At 41.4% G+C, this 19,887-nt stretch overlaps 1 protein-coding gene across 11 annotated transcripts in view; it reads left to right on the forward strand.

Moving 5' to 3' along the window:
• Positions 1–19,887, forward strand: part of camta1a (calmodulin binding transcription activator 1a) — a 439,144-nt gene that overhangs the window by 178,112 nt on the left and 241,145 nt on the right. For all 11 annotated transcript variants that reach the window (XM_017488154.3, XM_053686534.1, XM_047160515.2 and 8 more), the window contains one exon: positions 6,131–6,198. In XM_017488154.3, coding sequence (XP_017343643.3) covers positions 6,131–6,198 — 68 coding nt within the window. The remainder of the gene's footprint in view (positions 1–6,130; positions 6,199–19,887) is intronic.

The raw sequence follows: 19,887 nt of genomic DNA on the forward strand, positions 1-19,887 counted from the left end.
AGGTTTACATTAAGTTACTTTTTCTTAACCCAGATTTTGCAGTCATAAATTAGGTATTACTTAATTAAGTAAAAAAAAAAAAAAAGAAAGAAGGAAAAAGAAAGAAAAAGTTCAATGTTCATACCAGCAGCTCAGAGATTGATAGCTAGATTAAACAAATTTGTTCTTTTTTCTTTCAAGTGGGAATTTGGTTTATTTTAAATTAACTCACAGATTCTATGTTTCTAGGAACACTGTTGCTGAGTCAAACTGGAGTGAAAAACTAATCAAGGTGATTTTAATACCATTTTTGTGCAGCCCTACTTTAACCTGTCAAAGGCAGCTATAAAGTGGACTGGAAGGAATTGGTGTTGGTGATAGTGGTGACCATTAAACTCTTACCTGTCTTAATGATGATACTTTCTAAAAGGATAGATTCATTTGAATCCCAGACAACAAACCTAGTGTCAGCAACAAGACATCTCACAATGTTCCAGCACGTGCTCTGTTGATCGTCGTAGAGGCACCATAACTCCCTCTCCATTCCCTTACATCTCCCTGTTACTGCACATTGTGTTTAGGCCATGGAAACAAAAGGCCATGCTGATGAGAGATGGGGGTGCCAGAAGAATGAGTATGTCGATACAGAATGTTGTGAGACTTAGCGAGATGGTGTGTGCCACGCTAAGAAATGACCACCAGCTGGAAAAACATCTAAGCTATTCGAGATCGAATCAGAATTGATCCCAGCCTTACCATACTCTGTGTATAATGAAGGCATTTGGAGCACGTCCTGTTTTTTGATTCTGGGAAAGAGGTATAGCCACACAGATTTTAAATGCGAAGGTGAAGGCAAAGAGCAAACAGCCTTGGTTTTAAAAGCAGAGAGAAGGGTCTCCTGTGCCACACAGATGTATTCCACCTGCCTTTTTTTCCAGGGCAGATGCTTCCACCATGCTGAAAGGGTTCTCTCCGTTCTGCAAATTGGCTCACTGAGCACAACACATCCTGGTGCTTTCTGTTTAGTCGGCAGCTTGATGGCCAAAAGCTCTTGGCAAGAGGTGATGCTGAGACATAGAGCATCATGGGCTTTAAAAGTTGGTGGGTGGGTGGTAATGCAGGGGTTGTAAAGTGAAACCTGTGGCCCCTTGTTCTTGTCATGGCTTCCCTTAGACAGCCAGTGCTCGGATTAATTGGCAAGGCATTGGAGAGGGTGGCATTTTAACCCTGTTTTGGGACTCGTAGAGCAGCAACATGCCATGCCAGCAGTTGAGAACTGCAGCTGTTAAAAGGTAGAGCGCTTCTGTTGTCTCCGTATTCACTGTCCTATCATCTTTTGGGCTCTATTCTAGTTAGTAGGATTAGACAACTATCTTCTTCATTAAAGTCAAGATGAATTCTTGTTTTTGGGAATTTAGTTGGATTTATCAGGAGCAAGACGTTCTAGATTACAGAAATATTACATGAGAAAGCAACCTTACTCTTCTGCTTTTGCATGAAAGAACAATGTTTGATGTACACCCTACATCTTGCTAAGCAAATGAACCTGCTTGTTTTTTTATCGAGCTCTGCTGTGAGTATGAGGCTTTGTGGCTTATTCTGAAGCCCTTGACCTTTCCTGATCCTCCTGCCTCCTCTTTGAGCCATAGCACATCTCCCTCTCTCAGTCTTGTTTATCCTCTCACCTCTTCGTCCTCCCACATACATCCTCACTGTCCCTCCCTGAGATTTCTCTCTCTCACTCTTATGCCTAATTGCATCCCTATTTGCCCCAGGGGATGGCCTGGGTAGCGCAATCCTCTCCACTGTCCCCTCGCAAATCCATTTGCACCCTCTACCAGCCAGGTCGCTTTCATGGGCTGCCCTGGAGGAAATATCGGATGACCTCACTTTCCAGCAAAAGCAAGGGAACCTGGGGAGCGCAATCGGATGTGAGGCTCTTCTCTTTTCCCCTCTCATATCCATCTGCCCCTCCTGCCAAGAATTCCTGCTTTCAAGTACAGGGCAAGGTCAGAATCATACACAACATGGAGTGCTGGTAACAGTTACAATGCAATATCCACATAGATATGTGAAATATTCAATTCCTTACTCTTTTTGGATATTTATTTATTTATTTTTGCTGGGATCTGTTCTCAAGTGCAAGTATGTTTTAAAAAGCCCTCGTTATCCCACTTTAATTCCAAGAGATCTGGGTCTTATTGGTATCTTTCTGACAATTGGAGGCATGAAAGTGGGTTTTGTTGCAGTGCTCTTTTTTTTATGTCTTGGAGACTGAAGTGAAGTGCAGAGTGAGTTGAAAGAATGAGGTTGACATATGCTACCCATGAAACTACACTCTGTGAATGATGAACCCATTTGATCATTTTTAAATGTCAATTTTTTTGCCATCACCCCCTCAAGGTGTTTAGATTTTCAAAATGAAATAATCCAGAAGTGCTGCATCAGATATTAGTATTCAAATGGAGAGATTCATTTCTCTAACTTTACCCAGCTTTTCTGTGCATGCTGCATGGAATAGCTCCTAGGATAGCACGCCATTATGGATGTGTGTACAGACGTGGATTCCTGCTGAAATAATGCCAAAAAGATGCCAATCTCCTTTTTAACGGGGCAGATATTTACAGATACTTTATCCTGACAGAGAGTTTTGATACTTTTGACATATTTCTTCAGAGACATCTGGCAACATATTGAAGAGACAACAAAAAAAATGGTACGTCCATGCTGGTGCTGGTGCCTATCCAGCCAGTCACTCATAAGGTGCATGGAGAAAGGAAATGTTAGATGTCCTGCCTGGTCCTCTCTCTACCTGATTGAAAAGCAGTCAGGGTTAAATTGTGCTTTGCTTCATGTCAATTTCTGTGAAAGGAGGGAAATGTGTTGCTCCTTCCATCTGAAAATGCCATATTTGTCCTCTCAGACATGTCCAAGCCAGAACCTACCCACTTTACACCTGCCCGCAGTGACAATTTGAGTGAAAAGTGAGATGGCAATGTTGTTGGCTCTTGTCTTAGAAGCCTCTGAAGGTATAATGAATGTGTTCCTTTAACAGGCTTTCTTTTTAGCATTTGGAAAACGACATGTCAAAATGACATCTCAGACAGGGAAGAAAGGTAAAGGAGAGTGCTGAACTGCTGAACTACTGAACCCTTTAGCATATTAAGTACACGCAAGCTGAGTCTTTGCTTCATAATCAGCATTTCTTACATATACGCTTGATATATGGATTTTACCAGTCTCACCCATGTCAAATGTTCATTTGCTAGGATAGAGGTTTGCGATAGTATCGGACTCATAGACAGCTCGGTGACAGGTCATTGCTGTTTTTAGGAGGTGATGTATGCCCCTTGGAATGAGTTTATCCTGCATGTACTATGCATCAGTACATGCGCTTGTAATGGTTATGGTTATGTGTGTAATAATCACGACAGCTATTGTGCAGCTGCCTAAAATTTCTTAAAAGGTCTGCATGAAGGAGAAAAAGAGAGAGACCGTGATGAAAAGAGAGCATGCTTGAGTGTTCCAGAGTGGCCACTGACTGCAAAGTCAGCACAACAAGTTCAGAGATAGTTGACAGTTGCTGGCCATAGGTGCACCATCAATATACAAATAGTTCTACACTACTGACAACCCTGTCCAGTCAACCCGAAAGTATGCTACCACACCACTTCATCCCACCCTCATTATAACACCCAGCAAAGTTTGTCTCTTGCAGCTGTTTAACGGCGGCACGTCTGTTTTTGTTTGTTTTCTCGCTGTAAGGTTATTGCACCTTTATGGTTGATTGGGGGGTTGGAATAATCCTCGACATCTGTTCGAAGAGGAGGTTAGTAAGGTGGGGAGCGGCGGGGCTGAGCTTGGCTTTTATTTCCTGGACCAGGCCTCTGCTCTCAGCACTGAGGTCGACATGTTGACTTTTAATGCGAGAGCGATGCAAAAGGAGGGGGGTCTCTAATGGGCTCCAAGGTCACAGTAGGACCTTCGCCCCTGGCTTTTTCTCTCACAAAAGGTTGAATCCTTACTAATAATGATGTTCAAGAGTTCAAATTCCACCACGTTTGTCCACAGAGTTTTTACTGTGTATGAACTCAAGTTTACTAAAACTTTGTATAGGGTCTTCACGCTTAGTTGTCGCCAAGACACGCACGTCAGTTAGTTTCAGATGTCTGATGCATGAAGCCAAGAGCCAAATCATTTCAACCCGCTGTTCATTCAACGTCACAGGGCAGCCAAACATGCCTGGAGGAATGTGATCTTGCCAATATGCATGAGGTCTAATTGACAGGGGAGAAAGGAAGGTGCTAGTCAGAGAGCATGGCCAATTATGCCATTTTGGACCCCCAGCCAAACACGGTTATACTTTTAACAGGGTTCTCTCTCTCTCTTGACAAAAGGGTGAACATTTTACCAATGCACCAAGAGTTCGAGATTCCTCCATTACTTTCTTTTCTGCTGTTAAACTCTCCTTCTTCTCTACTAAGTTGTAGAAGTATTAAAGTTCATAATTTATGCACATCTTTCTATCAAATTCCTCCCTGGTATTGAATTCCCATCTTGTTATCTTTGCCAGGATAGAACATGAGTCTTTGCAGAGAGAAGAATTTCTGACTTTTAACAGCAGGGTTTCTCCATTTCATCATGTCATCTCTCCCTTCAGCCACGATGAAAGTAAAACCGTTCTGAATCAGAAGGCCCGGGTTTCTCAGACAGCACCTTGGGTTTCTTCCCACTGCCTTGGCAAGCTAGGTATCTTGGTCCTCCAGAAAGTGTGCTTCTGGTTTCCTCCGGTGCCCAGCATGCCAAAATGAAATATAGAAAGCCAGCCATGACCCATTAGTGTATTTTGCATTCGATACCTTGTGGTTGTTTGCAAACCGATTGCATTCGGTGTTATTATTAATGATTTTTCATTGGTAAATGAGATCGATAAGCTAAAATCTTGGCAGCATCAGATACACCGAGGATATTGACCACAATGCAATTAATTTAGATTACTTGAGCAAACTGCCTAGTCGAATATGAGCGAAAACAAACGTATTGACGGATTGTATTTCAAATTAAGACGTTAGAATCGCTTAATTACATAAGTGAATTATTTAGGCAAATTAGAAGATATTGAACTATGCAAAAACGCGGTACTTTGCCAAGCGCTATGTGACAATCCTGCCCCTCTCTGACATTCGGATCTTTTCAGTATGTCTGTTTTGCATTCGTCTGACAGAATTCCAGAAACTCCTCTGCATGAAGAGATCAGAGCAGAATGAACTTTTCCCCTCGTACTGTCACTGTGGTGAGCTGTCAGCGTGGCGCAAACGCGCTTGGTTTCACTCACATTCAGTTTGTCAGAGACAATGCGACTGCTGTCAGACATTTTGATCTGAAGAGATGCTGTTTAAATCATGAGAATCTTGTGTCGCCCCCCCACACACACTTTTCTGTCTTTCCTCTCCCTATAATAGAGTATAATGAGGTTGAATGGTGAATAATCTGATCGGTGTTGATAGCATCAGTCACCCTTGTTGTTTTCTCTGCTCTCTTGGTTTGAGCAAAATGACAAATGCCCCGGGTGAAAAGTGAATGGTTTCCTGTCACAAGTAATCATGCGGTTGTCTTTCAGGCCTAGCCTCCTTTTATTTGCCGTGATTAACTTTGTGGGAAAATAATAGCACATAGTTCAGTCTTCCTCTTGTCTTCTTTGCGCCGTGACAGCTGCACCTAACTGAGATCAACTACACTCAACTGGAGACGGATATTTTGACATATCAAACTGTGTTACTGAAGCTGAGAGACGTTGTCTGTGCATACCGTACACTTGTGATTTGCTGAATGGCAAACACCTCTTTCTCTCACGCCTGTCGTTGCTGATCAGAGCTCCGAGGCCTTAACGCACTGCGTCTCAGTTTGATGATAATGGTTACATTGTGGACTGAATGTCTTTGTTTCGTGCCATTTCATTTTGTTTTACTTGATCTTCTGAATGGAAATCCCATGAAGCTTTTCTTATTTCACTTTAAATCCATATGTTCCAACTTGTTTTATGCAAGTGCTAAAAAAAATAAAGCTGTGATTGTTATTGTGTAACCGCAGCATCTGTCAAGGTTTTAATTTATTTATTTAATTATTTTTTTTTGTCTTTCTTCTCTTGCAGGAAATTGCAGCTTACTTGATAACCTTTGAGAAGCATGATGAATGGTTAACAACATCCCCTAAAACAAGGTAAGGCGTATATTCCGTTCCATATAAAGATGGGAGCATTTCTTTCACGTTTCATGGCCCAAAGTAGGCTATTAACTGGAGTTTCTTCTAATCACCCACTTGAGATTCTCTCTCATCTTAAAAGTTGGGTGTTTGATATTGGTAGCCATTCATGCCAGTTTCAAAAGCTTAACTCTTTTCTTTGAGTGAGTGCTGACAGGTAATGGAATATTAATGTGGACTAATAACTCCAAATAGCCTATTAGCGAAGCTCTTAGCACGCAGCTTCGCTCTCATCTGCTCTGTTAACACCATGCTAATGCGTTCGTATCTAGCTGCAAATTAACCGCTTGTTAATAGATAAAAGTGTGAGACAAGCGCTGTCCATGGTGGGTAGAGAGGAGGAAACAAAGATCTGTGTGTGTGTGTGTGTGTGTGTGTGTGAACATTTTCAACTGATCGCTCTGCAAAGTTACTGATGAAATTTTCAGGTCTGACTCATTCTTAAGTCGTAGCTGTACTCAGAACCTGTGGAGCCAGAGGTATCTGTTAAGTCTCAGTCAGTGTGTCTCCAGATAAAATTCTCCTGAAAATGGTAGTGAAGCAGGCCAGTGGAGGTTGCGTGTCTGAATGGGTGAGTCTGAAAAGTAATACCCATGCTGTGTGATTCTTATGGGAATGATCTCAGCTAAGGCGACAGAGCTAAGATGGCAGCATGGTACAGCTCAGCCTTAGCAAAGATGGCAGTTTTTCTCGTGTATTTAAGTAGCATATTTGGAATCATTTGTATTTGGTGGTTGTATGTAAAGATTGACTGTATTATGGCATAGGGTCATCATGTAAACTGATTTTGAGAGCAGAATTGCTGTAAACCAGATCAGAATTGCTTTACGGCTATAAATTCTCTGGTAGCACCATGTGGACTTAATCAGAACAATGGTACCTTCTGTGTATAAACATTGAACAATGCAGCAGTTTGCGAACCTCTGACCGACTTGCTAGGAATGAAACGGACAGTTTTAACCCACTGCGTTTTTTGCTAACTAGCAAGGAAACATACTATGATCTTGTTGCTGTGTACACTCTTGCTAACTCACAGGAGGGAAATCATAACCATAACAAGTCCCTCCAGAATTTAGAAATTTTGCTAAATCAATGGAGCTGCACAATATTCGCAGGAGCTAGCAATTTTCCAAAAATAACAGCATTTTTTTTTTGCAAATTTGGGCCAAGACACGCCATGTGACGTCATCACGACGCGCATTCAGCCAAAGCCCTCTTCAATTCACGTGCGTCTAACATGAGTACAGCTAAAAGGTCTCGTTTACCAACAAACATCACTGCGAAATGCCGTGCAAAACAATTCCGTGCGATTGCGATTTCGCCAATTCAAGCAGTTTTCCACAAAAAAGGAGTAAAAACACTGCAAACTGCATCCCAAATGTAGAAAAAAAGCCTTTTTGGCTGTAACGATCTCAAAAACACTGCTGTACTTACTATAAAATAGCAGGTTATAATTCATGGTTCAGAAATGCTTTGACTCGTAATGCTTTCATGACTTGAGTCTTGCTTTCTGAGGAATAACTAACATTTGCATTATCTATTATTCACCAGACCTTTAACATTATCAGCAATTTCCACTAAAGTACCGCTTTAATTTAAATAATCTTACGCCTCACGTGCAAACAAAATATTCGCATATATTCGACATACGAAATGCTGCATTTTATACAGATTTATGGTTGTTTCATTTCAGCCGTTCACGTAGGTATACTTGTTATATATGTTATGTATCAGTGCATTCTGAGCATGTGCTGTTCAGCCGTGACCCTGGGCCACGTTTCTGTAGTCTAACAGCATGCAGCCCATTCGATGCATTTCTGTTTTTCTTCCACTCTTACTGTAAATTCAGCAAACTATTCTTAATGTTATTTACTTGCTAAATTCCAGGAGCATGATGAAAAGAGAGCAGGGTCACTGTGAATACACAGGATCAAGAACGAGAAAATGTATAAGAGCTTCATTAGACAGAGAAGGGGGGGTTATTACAGGTCAAAGAGATGATGACACAAAATGATATTCCTCCTTCCCTCATTCACCAATTTATGCATTGTATCTTATAGGGTAGTGTTTTGCAATGCTGAGCATGTACTGTGTGTGTGTGTGTGTGTGTGTGTGTGTGTATGTGTGTTTCTACTCCAGGCATGAGCCTCCTGACTCCTGTCCTGCAAGTTTATATTGTAGACTAGCAGAACAGAACAGACACAAACACAGTCACACAAACACACACAGTCTCTCTATTTCTTCCATGACGAATCCGCGCTTCACTCCCAATTAGCAGCAGCCGCTCTTCGCCTATTAGACAGCTCTGGGCCTCACTGCTTCTGTGCCAGACTCTGAGCACCACTTGGTTACTTGCTTACTTCCTTTCCTTCCAGTTTCATCCAGGGAGTGCAGACCGCCACAGATAAAATAAAAACTGACCACGAGTCTTAGTGCTTTCTGGCTTTCTCTCCCGTCACATACTCCCTTCTGTCTCTCTCTCTCTCTCTCTCTCTCTCTCTTTCTGTCTGCTCTTATTAACAAACCTCATTCATGTGCAAATGGACTGTGGGTCCTGCAACATCCAGCCAATTTTCTCTATGCCTCCATGCCTGTAAGGGACATCGATAATGGGCAGGAATAAAGAAAGTGCCAATTATAAGACATTTCCTTGTATAATTGCAGAAAATTAGGTAGAGAGCACCCTCTTGGCTTTTTAGCATAGCTACAAAAAAAGTGAAATCAAGTCTGTTTCTCTTCATTCATTTATTACTGACACGGGATTCGGTGTTGTACATTTATTCCTGGCCGTAGGGGGTGTTAACAGCAGACCCGTTCACACGGCATATGGGCTGAAGGTCACTCTGCATTAGTAATCTTTATAGAACATGTATTTTATAATTGATATGTGTCTCTTTGCTCTTGGTACAATTATATTTTAAGCTTGGGGGAGGCTGCAGGATAATGATGATGATGATGATGATGATGATGCTCACATAATTTATAATAGTTCTTACAAACGAGCGTGGATTTGTTGGCTTTCACACAACTGAATTCATCTAGCATTACCCATTGCTTTGTTATTAAAGGTATACCTGGGACATTAGCTGGACTGTTAATCATCCGGGGCTGAGCCCATGTTCTTCTCCACCACAAAACATTCTTCTAAATAGAACGTTTCCATGCATGTGAGGGTTAATTGCTTAAAAATGTGAAAATTGGGCAAAAAGTTGCATTTATCATAAAACCTGCCCCTGGTGTTATCACTCAGTGCGTTTACATGGACAGCAATAATCCACTATTAACCCTATTAAGACGATACTCTTATTAAGAAACTAGCATGTAAACAGCAATTTTTTATTACCTTAATCCGATTAAGGTCATACTCGAAGTAAACACAAATCGAATTAAGACATGTGGAGTATTCCTGTTTTAGTCGCATTATCGACGTGTATAACAGACATGTACACCCACGGTAGCGCACGCACGGTACACACATGGTAGCGCTCAACCGTTTGACGGCAAACAAGAGAGCACGGCTGCGTCCCAAACTGCGTACTTGCCTACTATAGGCCTGTAGTAGGAGCTACAGGCCGCGTACTTACCTACTACATAGTACGTATTTCCTATACATGTAGGAAATACGTACTATGTAGTAGGTAAGTACGCGGTTTGGGACGCAGCCCACGGTTTCAAGCAGTCGTCTATTTGCACGTATAACATGACTAATAATTAACCGCACTTGAAGCGTTCGTAAAAAATCTTAATAAAAACACCCAAAACTGTATATGGTCCAATAACGAAGACGAACTGTATGTTAATACGTGAAATTCTGAAGGGAATGTCGGACGGCGTGGAGCGGTGACGTAATGACGTGTCCCGTTAATCGATCTATGTTCTATAACATGTAAAGCGGGAAGATGAGAGGAGTATTCTAAACGTGACTCTTGTCACGTGACCTTAATCACGATATTGTCTTACTCAGAATAAGGTCAATAATTAGATTACTGCTGTCCATGTAAACGTAGTCACTGTTTGCAGGACTACCTGACTGATAAAATATAAAACTAAAATATTATATAAAATATAAAACTAAAAATTGAACACGAGTCTAGGCTACAATAGTTTGGTGTCATGTGTGTATATATATATATATATATGTGGGGTTTTTTGTGTTATTTATTTATTGATTTAAATAAGCATATGTCCATTTTTCCCCATGCAGCGTATCTCCATTTTTCACACTGACTGTGAGCTAGCGTTTGGCAGAATTCAGAGCTGTCAGCCAATAAGACACGAGTATTTCCACGTGTTTTCCTGTAAACCCTGTCTCATTGGTCTCTCCGCCGTTCACTGAAGATAAAATACAACACTCTGTTCGGTGAGGATACAAAATGACAACACCCTCATCTTCTTTTACTGACGTTCAGTTACGAATGCCCAAAGCCAGTTTTTCAACCTAATCTCTATTTAGCACAACTGAAGCGATTACGTGATTACCATGAAGAGGTCTAGGTGTGAAAAGGAATGAAATGAAATTGAAGTAAAGCTTTTCTGAATGGAGGAATTTGTCATTATTTGTTAAGAAACATTGTAATGTGGGACTCATTGCATATTAATACTACAAAACACTAGTACAAGTGTGAGTAACTGAAATTACTTTACTGTGTTGTACTTTACAAGCACTGGAAAGAACTGCCATAAGACTGTCCTTAAACGAAATCTCTCATGTATATCTTATTTTAGGAACTTAGTGTATTTTAACTGTTGTTTTAAGCAACTGCCCTTAGAATTTCATCATAGGTGAGTTTTAAGTGAATATGTTCTTTTCTCGGTAGGGACGTGTGTGTAATGACACATATGCTTTAGATATCATCTACTGTTCAGAGATCAAACTGCAAAACCCTACAGCAGTGGTCACCAAGCATCTTCCTTGAGTTTTCATGTGAGTAGGTCCATGTACATTCATATCAGGATGGATACATAGATGGATAGATGGATGGAGCTGCTATGGCTGTTGCACCAGGTCTGACTAAGTAACATCTACCCATCTGCAGTGACTTTGATTGACAGGCCCTAAGCGATTCTTGCCTGTGGATCTTTGTGCAAGGTCACGGTCGAAAGGGCATAGGCATGGGAGTCTAAACGCTTTCACACATTTTGTCCTAGAATGTGTCTTCATACAGGTCATTTGCTCCAGCGCTCCACAGGCAAGATGAAGCCTGCCTCCATCTGCAGTCAGAGAACAGAGAGCTCAGCAAACCTTGGAGGTGGTAATAGATATGCAGGTCACGGGTGGAGACACTGTGGGCCTGTGGGCCCATGTACAAACACACACACACACACACATACACGCGTACATGTGTATATATATATATATATATATATATATATATATATATATATATATATATATATACATATATACACACACACACTTATGTGAACATGGGGGAAACATGTAACAGCTCCAGGCCAGTGGAAAAAGCAGAAAGAATGTGAGATTTGTATAAACAAGAGAATTGGGGCTACAGAGAAAAGGGCCTTATATATGCTGTGTAGAGAAATAAATAAATATTAAAAATAGAAGTAGAGGCATTCTGACATCCAGCCATAGTAAACGTGTATAATGTATTGTACTGCTGGAATGTGAGGGTGGGAAAGTATTGACATAAATAGCACATTATTGCTGCGTGCGTTAGACATTTTACCCTTGAGTCTTCATCTGTTTTTTATTAAATCAGTGCTTTCATTGTTGTTCATGAGCGATCACCCAGTACTCATCAAATACACGCAATGGGCCTCTTTTCTCAGACGTTTCTAAAAGTTTTGTGTATATATTCTCATAGGCCAGACCGAACTATAAATTCCTGCCAGATTTACAAACGTTTCTGTAACTAGGTGCTTTTCTTCATACACCTGTGCATATGGTGATCAATAAGCCTGTAAATTCCCAAGCGCGTTCATGGCACAGCTGAGTTTTTATCTTAGTTTTAATTTAGCGACGCCCACAAAACACCTTCAAGTTAAACTCACACAGAGCTGAAAAATAACAAAATGACAACTACATGGCAGAAGAGAGCTTCCTGTGTGTTGTGCTGTAAATTTTCCAGTAATACAGCGTAGCCAGTGTCGCGCATCAGCTGCCCACTAACTCTTCCTTCTTTTATTTCTTTTGTGCTAATTGAATGACTAGTCTGATTTGGATTTGGATTTCATTCAAGTCATTAATGTGAAATGATTGTGTTTCACAAAATATGAATCGGATGTGTGGGTGCATTTGAAATAAATAAGCAAATTAAACTCGACTATGTGTGCCCTGCGATGGATTGGCACCCTGTCCAGGGTGTACCCTGCCTCGTGCCCAATGCTCCCTGGGATAGGCTCAAGGTTTCCCCGTGACCCTGAAAAGCATTAAGCGGTATAGAAGATGGATGTAATGTCCATATTGATAATTATACGAATTATATGATTTCTGTGAAGCCTGTAAATGGAGGATTAGTGAGTTGCCTCATATGTAAGTTTACACGAACTCTGGTGCGCTCATAGATTACGAAAATGTTCCCGATATAACGATTTTTAACGAATCGATATAATTAATGAAATGGAAGACAAATAAATCTGGTCACCTCCAGCTTAAAAAAATTAGGCCCATTGTCCAAATTTCTTTATTTGATGGATTTCAGAAGGCAGAAAAAGACAAATACGGACAAACTTCACGACGTGACAGAATTGCATACTGCAAGGTGCATATAAGTAATACATTACGTTATAATTATAATCATAAATAAATAGAAATAAATCAGAAACCTGCTGAGAGAGAAAAGCTAAGCGCCCTCTGAATGATGTGCTCAGTTCCTGTAATACACATTCCCTTTCAGATAGGAAGTACAACAGTGTTTAAAATCAATACAAGCGCTCTCACGCTGACTGCTGGAACAGCATGCTACAGCTAATTCAGGCCATACCTGCCAAAGGCCAGAAAAATCTCTCCCAACTCGGGCTGCACACTCTAATTTACGCTGGCAGCCTCCTCTGTTCCATTACCATTAGAGGGAGAGCTCTGCATTAGGTGTTTAATGAAAGCCAAGGCCACTGCCTGATTTAGCAGCATGGATAAAGCGGGCAGTATGAAGTCGACTGTGTGAAAAGAGCTGAGGCTCAGTGACCAAGGCCATCATCCACATCAGCACTGGCCAAAGCATGCTGTGTTTTTCTTACTGTAGTTATTTATTTAGCCCCAACTGGAATGTTATGATGATACTGTGAGGCACAGGGACGGCAATAGTTACTGTCGGATGTGCATAAATATCTAGGATCCTGTTTTATCATAAAGGCACAGTTAACAATACAAAAGGGTTTCCGAACAAGCGGAACATCTCAAATTCAGGCAAAAGTATTAACTGCATTTTTTCTTCCCGTGTTCATACTTCGAATTCCTTTATAAAATATACTTCATTTAATCTTCACAAGTTTTTTTTTCATCTACAAATAATTAGGTATGTTAGTGGCCTTTCATGGTTGATTCATTTGTTCATTACCTTTGCTAATGTGTCCCTGATTATGATTTTTTTTTTTAAGCCTTTAAAATAATCTGTAATTGCTTAATATGTTTGTTTAATGAGTAAGGAAATAAGTAAATGGCCTTGGCTGTTATTTCTACGCTTTCAGTTTCACTGAAAAATTGGCATGACCTAGAAATATGCACAATTATTCAATTTACAGTACAAAGGTCCTCATGACCTCCTGCAATCTCACTACCTTGATAGTTAACTACATGTGGGCATAGGATAGTTCCCATGTTTCACATGTAGATGAGTGCTATATTTGCATCTGGGTCTCAGTGTACATCTTCATTGACTCAGGGACTTCAGCCAAACCTGTAATAATATACCATACCAAACACCATTTGTTTCTCACTAACATTAGCCTAAATCAGCTAGCTATCTAACTAGCTTAGCAGCCAGGTTGTACTGCGCCACCCTTTCATGATATATACTGTATCTGATATGATGGTTCGAGCTGTCAAGGTTACATATCTCACGGACTGAACCAATTTTAAATGAAAAATATGACTGTAATGTGCTGGCAGGATGCAAGAGTGTAAACTCAGCATGGGGTTTACTGTAGGCTGTCCAAAACTCATTGTCATGGTTTAGTGTAGGGGTTAATACACATGCAGGTAATATCAAAAAAGGGTCATCCATAAAATTTAAAACAAAAAACAAAAAAAACAATAACAGGGAGTAATCAGAAAGAAAACAAAGCTCAGTAATGCAGATAAAAAGCAATAAAACTTTGCGACGAGATAAAGGAACAGGTGTGTATAAATAACCAAACTAATTAAGGGATGACAAGGGACAGGTGCACACATCAGGAGAACGACAGGCCAGAGACATGACAAAAACCAAAATAGCCATAACAAGCAAAATAAACGACAGATGCTTGAGAGGCGACTTTAATTCTGTGAAATGTAATGAACATATTGATCTATATATGTGTGGCAGTCTGTGAAAACTCATCCGATGTTGCTCTGGCTGAATTCTGGCACAGCAGGAAGGAAATTTCACCAAAACGATTTTGTAATGCTTTCGTTTATTTTTTCATGATGCCTAGGCATTCTTCCTGCAAAGATGTTCTATAAGGAGCCAGTTCAACTAATGTGTTAAAAAAAAACAACAACCAAAAAACCAACAAAAAAACCAAAACAGCCCGTCTTCCTAAAGACATCTCTAATCTTGCTAAGCGTGATTTCCTCACACTGCGAACATCGCGCTTTGATCAGGTTGTCGGATAGCTACGTGCAGTAGTTTGTAATCAGATACAAGATGTCAAAATGTCCCCAGTGCTCCTGCAGCACAGTCAGAATTCAGTTTTTAAAGGAAATTTTCTCCTTATTCACTTTTGGGGTAACCAAATATTAAAATGCTATAAATGTAATAAAGAGAAACATATTTCTGTATATAGTGGAAAACGCGAACATGTGAAGGGTCTCCCCAGGCCGCCACACATATAACAGGAATCAGCCGAGACTAGTTAACTATTGAAAATGTTTTGGAGAGGAACGTACATCAAACATATTCATTCAGAGAGTGAAATAAAAAACATACAATGTACTAAAATATTCAGAACATTTTTACTCATGAACCATTTCTTACTTCTTAAGTAAAATGCAGGACACAGACATATAAACTATGTGGTTTTTTTTTTTTTTTTTGAGTATTACCTGAGAGCCAGTGAGTACTAGATCACCGCAAACTCAATAAATTGTTTCACTGAGAATGTCAGTCTTTCATAGCCGGGTATTGTGGATACATTTAGTACTTCTTTTTTTTTTGGGCAATCTGACATGTCAGTTAAGTGAAGAATGACAACATAGTGGGTTATGGAGAAGATGTATCAACTGGATAGCCTCCTTATGTCTGGGTGTTTATATGTCATGCGTTATGTGATGTGCTGGAAAGTATAGGATTGGAAATGTATGCTGAATGAGTGAGAGGGAGCGAGAGAGACGGGAGGAAAGAGGGGAGAGGTGGAGCACTCCGCTCTCTGTCGAGCTTGCTGCTGCTGCCGTATATTGAAACTATCAAACAATAAGTGCCTCTCCTCTGAGGACCTGCAATGACACTGGAGTCAGCAACCCCCTTGTCCCAGTGCAATTCTCTCTCTCTCTCTCTCTCTCTCTCTCTCTCTCTCTCTCTCTTCACAGCATTCTCACACAGCACAGCTCCCAGCAGAGCATTCCCAAAGACACAGCTTTTATTAAAACCTGCTGCAGTAGTGTTGTCCCATAGGCAGTGCCAAAGCAATGACAACACACACACACACACTCACACACACACACACACTCACACAAAAGCCATAAGGCTACTAAATGAATAATGTGTACAGTTGTATGTGCGTGTGAGAAGTGCAGCCAGGGCTATTGCTTGATTATGTCTCTATTTAAGTGGAAGCATGCTCTCTCTCTCTGGCCATACTGTAGGTTTCCACAGGTTTCTGGATGGAGGGGCGGGATTGAGAGTGTGTGCGTGCAGTGCGACTGGCACTGGCGCTGCACTGCACTGAGGGAGTAAGTGCTGTCACATGCTTGTGGTTCATGGTTTGTGGCATTCATGGAGTTCCACAAGGAGAGAGAGGAAACAAAAATAGAAGGAGAGGTGCTCCAATGAGACTCCCAGTGACGTGAGGGTTAGCATATAAGGTTGGATTGGAGAGACAGGTTATCTGTTCCACCCTACTTTTATAGCTTTCTTTCTTTTTTAAAAAATAAATAAATTGTATGAAAAGTTGAGTGGGACATTCAAAATGTTGGCTGAAATAATATTATCAGCGTGGCTGTTCATAATTGAATGAATTTAATATTTATCGTGCATTTATTTATTTATAGCATTTTTTTTTTGTGCTTTTTATGGGGTTTATTTAACATTTTATTAGGTTTTACGAACCAGGGTTAAATACGCATGTAAATAAAAGTTTTTATTTTTACACAGAGTAGTAGTAAGGGTATAAATATCAGACGAAATATTCCATAACTGTATATGTAATTATGAAGGGATGGTTGTAAAAAATGATTCAACTGAGCCCAGTTGTGCCAGAATAGTTACCTCAGAAAATACTTACATCATACAAAAGATAAGAAGAAAACGTTAAGTATACTTTAAAGACAACAAGGGGGGGGGTTATTTATTAGAAATTGTACATTTAAAAATTGTACACACATCTACCCTGCGTGCTTGGAGTTTGCGTGTTCTCCCCATGCTTTGAGGGATATGAGGAGAACCCCGGGTGCTCCAGTTTCCTCCCCCAGTTCAAAGACATGTGTTGTAGGCTGATTGCCAATTGTGTGTGCAATTGTGCTCTGCAATGAGTTGGCACCCTGTCCAGGGTTTACTCTGCCTCATGCCCCAAATCCCCTGAGATAAGCTCCAGGCTCCCCGCAACCCTGTGTAGGATAAGCTTTACAGAAAATGCATGGATGGATAAAACAAATGCATTTTCTTAGATCTGAGTGTACAGTGTAGATTTTCCTCTCTTATTTTTGGCTATTCTTAATCTGACATTGATTAATTAATTTGCCTTTTCAAGATTTAAACTTAACTTTAGAGTACATTTTGACAGCCTTTATCTATTTAACAGGCAGTGTTGGACCAAATTATGAATTCAGACCAAACAGACAGCTGCATAACCTGATGAGACATCGGTGGCACAGTGGGACAGCTTTGGGAAGGTTCAAATCCCAGCCCTGTTGGCTCGTTGAGAAGGCGCCTTAACCCTCAGCTGCTCAGTTGTATCCTGCCTCAGTTGTAGGATAAGAGCATCCGCCACACGAGCAAGTGCAAATGATGGGTTAAAATACAACTTGTGCATGTTGGCATAGCTGCATTAATTTAATCATCACTGATGTGGCGTTGTGTAGACAGACAGATAGAGAGTGAGAGAGAGAGATTGATGTAAAAAGAAACAATACCACTACCTTGCTACCAGTAATGTGGTTGGTTAAGCTAGCTAACTGTCCTGTAATGTTCATATGCAGCTAAACGCTGTGATGGACTCAACTTTGTGCAGCATCAACGTTAAGCCACATATAAGAACGACTGAGAAAACCCCGTCAACTTTTGGCAACATTAACTATTTTGGTTACATCAGTATACCCATGGAGCCCTGGAATGGCTGACGTCATTGCCCCACCTCACCACATTAATCCACCTGGGCTAAAAAACACATCGGCCTAAAACAAGAGCTGCCAAGCCCAGGGCCTGACCAAGGGCAAGTGTGTTACCCGCTGGCAAGGAGCACCGTGGATACTGGAGGAAAGACAGTGGAAGAGAAAGTGAGCAGATGAAAAATGGCTCCAGGGGGGAGAGTGAAGGTGATGGAGTGAAAGTGAGCTGGAAAATGGAAACATGTCGATAAGGTGGAAAAAAAACGCGGAGTGAATGAAATGGAGATGCAGCGAGTTATGATAGATGCGGTTAAGGAAAGAAGGGGGGCTTCTGATGCTGGAGGAAGTGAAGGAGAGAAATTGAGGCAGAGTGACATGAGGAAAAATGAAGAAAAGAAAAAGAGAATAGTCAATAGAGACAAAGCTCATGGAATGATGAAGACAACTGACAGATAAAGAAAAATGTGTGGGGCTTTTAAAAATGGGTGAGAGAATTCGTCCAGTCTGTAGATTAGCTGGAAATGCTTGGCTCAGGAACTTCAGCTGCATTTCAGAATTCATTCTCAGCCAGGCCATCACTTAATAACACACTGCTCCACTTTGTGGAGAGTTTGTTTTGCCAGGCGAACACAGAAGGGAGACAAACATTTTAAACTGCCATTAACAGTTTGTAACTTGTCCACAGCCTCTCAATATCTCAAACTGCTGCAGCCGTTGGGGAAGGACTCGGCACGCCGCTGCTTTGTTTACTGCTGGGCCTCGACCTCTGAGGTTAATATAAAGAGTTTCAGGCGCAATTAAAAGAGCGCGAAGCACTACACGGTGCTAACGGTGGGGTGGTGGGTGGAGCCGGCAGGGGCTCCCTGCCTGAGGGGACGGCTGAATAAATAGGTGGGGAAGGGAAGCTGATGTCAAGCAGGTGTTCAAGGAGAAAGTGTTATCCAAGCGGACTGAAACGGGGAGAAGTGCTGCCACTGCAGTGTGATAATAAAGACTTAATTTAATTAGGTCTTCTGCACCGGTGCACACGGTACTGGCTGCCTTTCAGCACGGCCCAGGAGCAAGACTGAGCCACGTATAAAGTGCGAACGTACTTCAGGTCTTTCTCACACTCACCTTCAACCTTTTGTTTTCTTGCTCACCGGCCTTGTGCTTAACAGAGCCGTATTTATTATAGATATCCCTATTTTCAGCACGTTGTGACCTGCAGGGCTGCAGGCTGCTGTCCTGCTAGCATATGCTGAGATGCCTAGTTTGCTTTCTGTAAAGTTCCCGGAAGATACAGGACTATTCTGATTAGCTGGAAGAGGCCTTGTGTTTGGCGAGTACGCAGCACCCAGCGTGGTCCGCTCTCTCCTGGCTCTGAGAATCTTGGCACGGTCACACACCCTGCCCCAAAGCGGAGAGGACATATAACCAGACCGTGGGGCGTGTGGTGTGTGTTATGTAAAAAGAAGGAAAGAAAAATCGGGCCTGGATCCTTTCCAGAGCGCTTCGTGAGTCACCAACAGATCTGTGTGCTCACATCCACACACACACACACTCTCACATGGTCGTGCGCTCCCTGTTCTTGTGTGCCATTTCGGATATCCAGCTGAGGGGAGAGACACAGGAAGAACACGGCGTGCCTGTGTGAGCATGAGGAGAGGAAGTGGGGTGTGGTGGACCCCCCCCACACACACACATACAGCAAAAACTCTCCCTTGATCCATTTTAAGGTGGATATGTGTGCAGTCTGCTGCATCGTTTAACGTCTGGATTGTAACTGTGAGTGAAAGAGATGCCGAGTTCCCGAGGAGCGTGTACAAACGCAGGCGTGACACGCCACAATGATGTCAAAGATCCGGTCCCAATGATCACCTCCCATCTTCTGTTTAAGCACAAAAAAATACAGCTGACTTTTATCCATGTAATTTATTCTGTACCGCCACAGCAGGAGGTGGCAGTAATCTGTATTTATAATCAGAAAAAGAAAAACTGAAGACCCAGTATTGCAAATAAAT

This window comes from Ictalurus punctatus, chromosome 15 (genome assembly GCF_001660625.3).
Source record: "Ictalurus punctatus breed USDA103 chromosome 15, Coco_2.0, whole genome shotgun sequence".
NCBI lineage: Eukaryota > Metazoa > Chordata > Actinopteri > Siluriformes > Ictaluridae > Ictalurus > Ictalurus punctatus.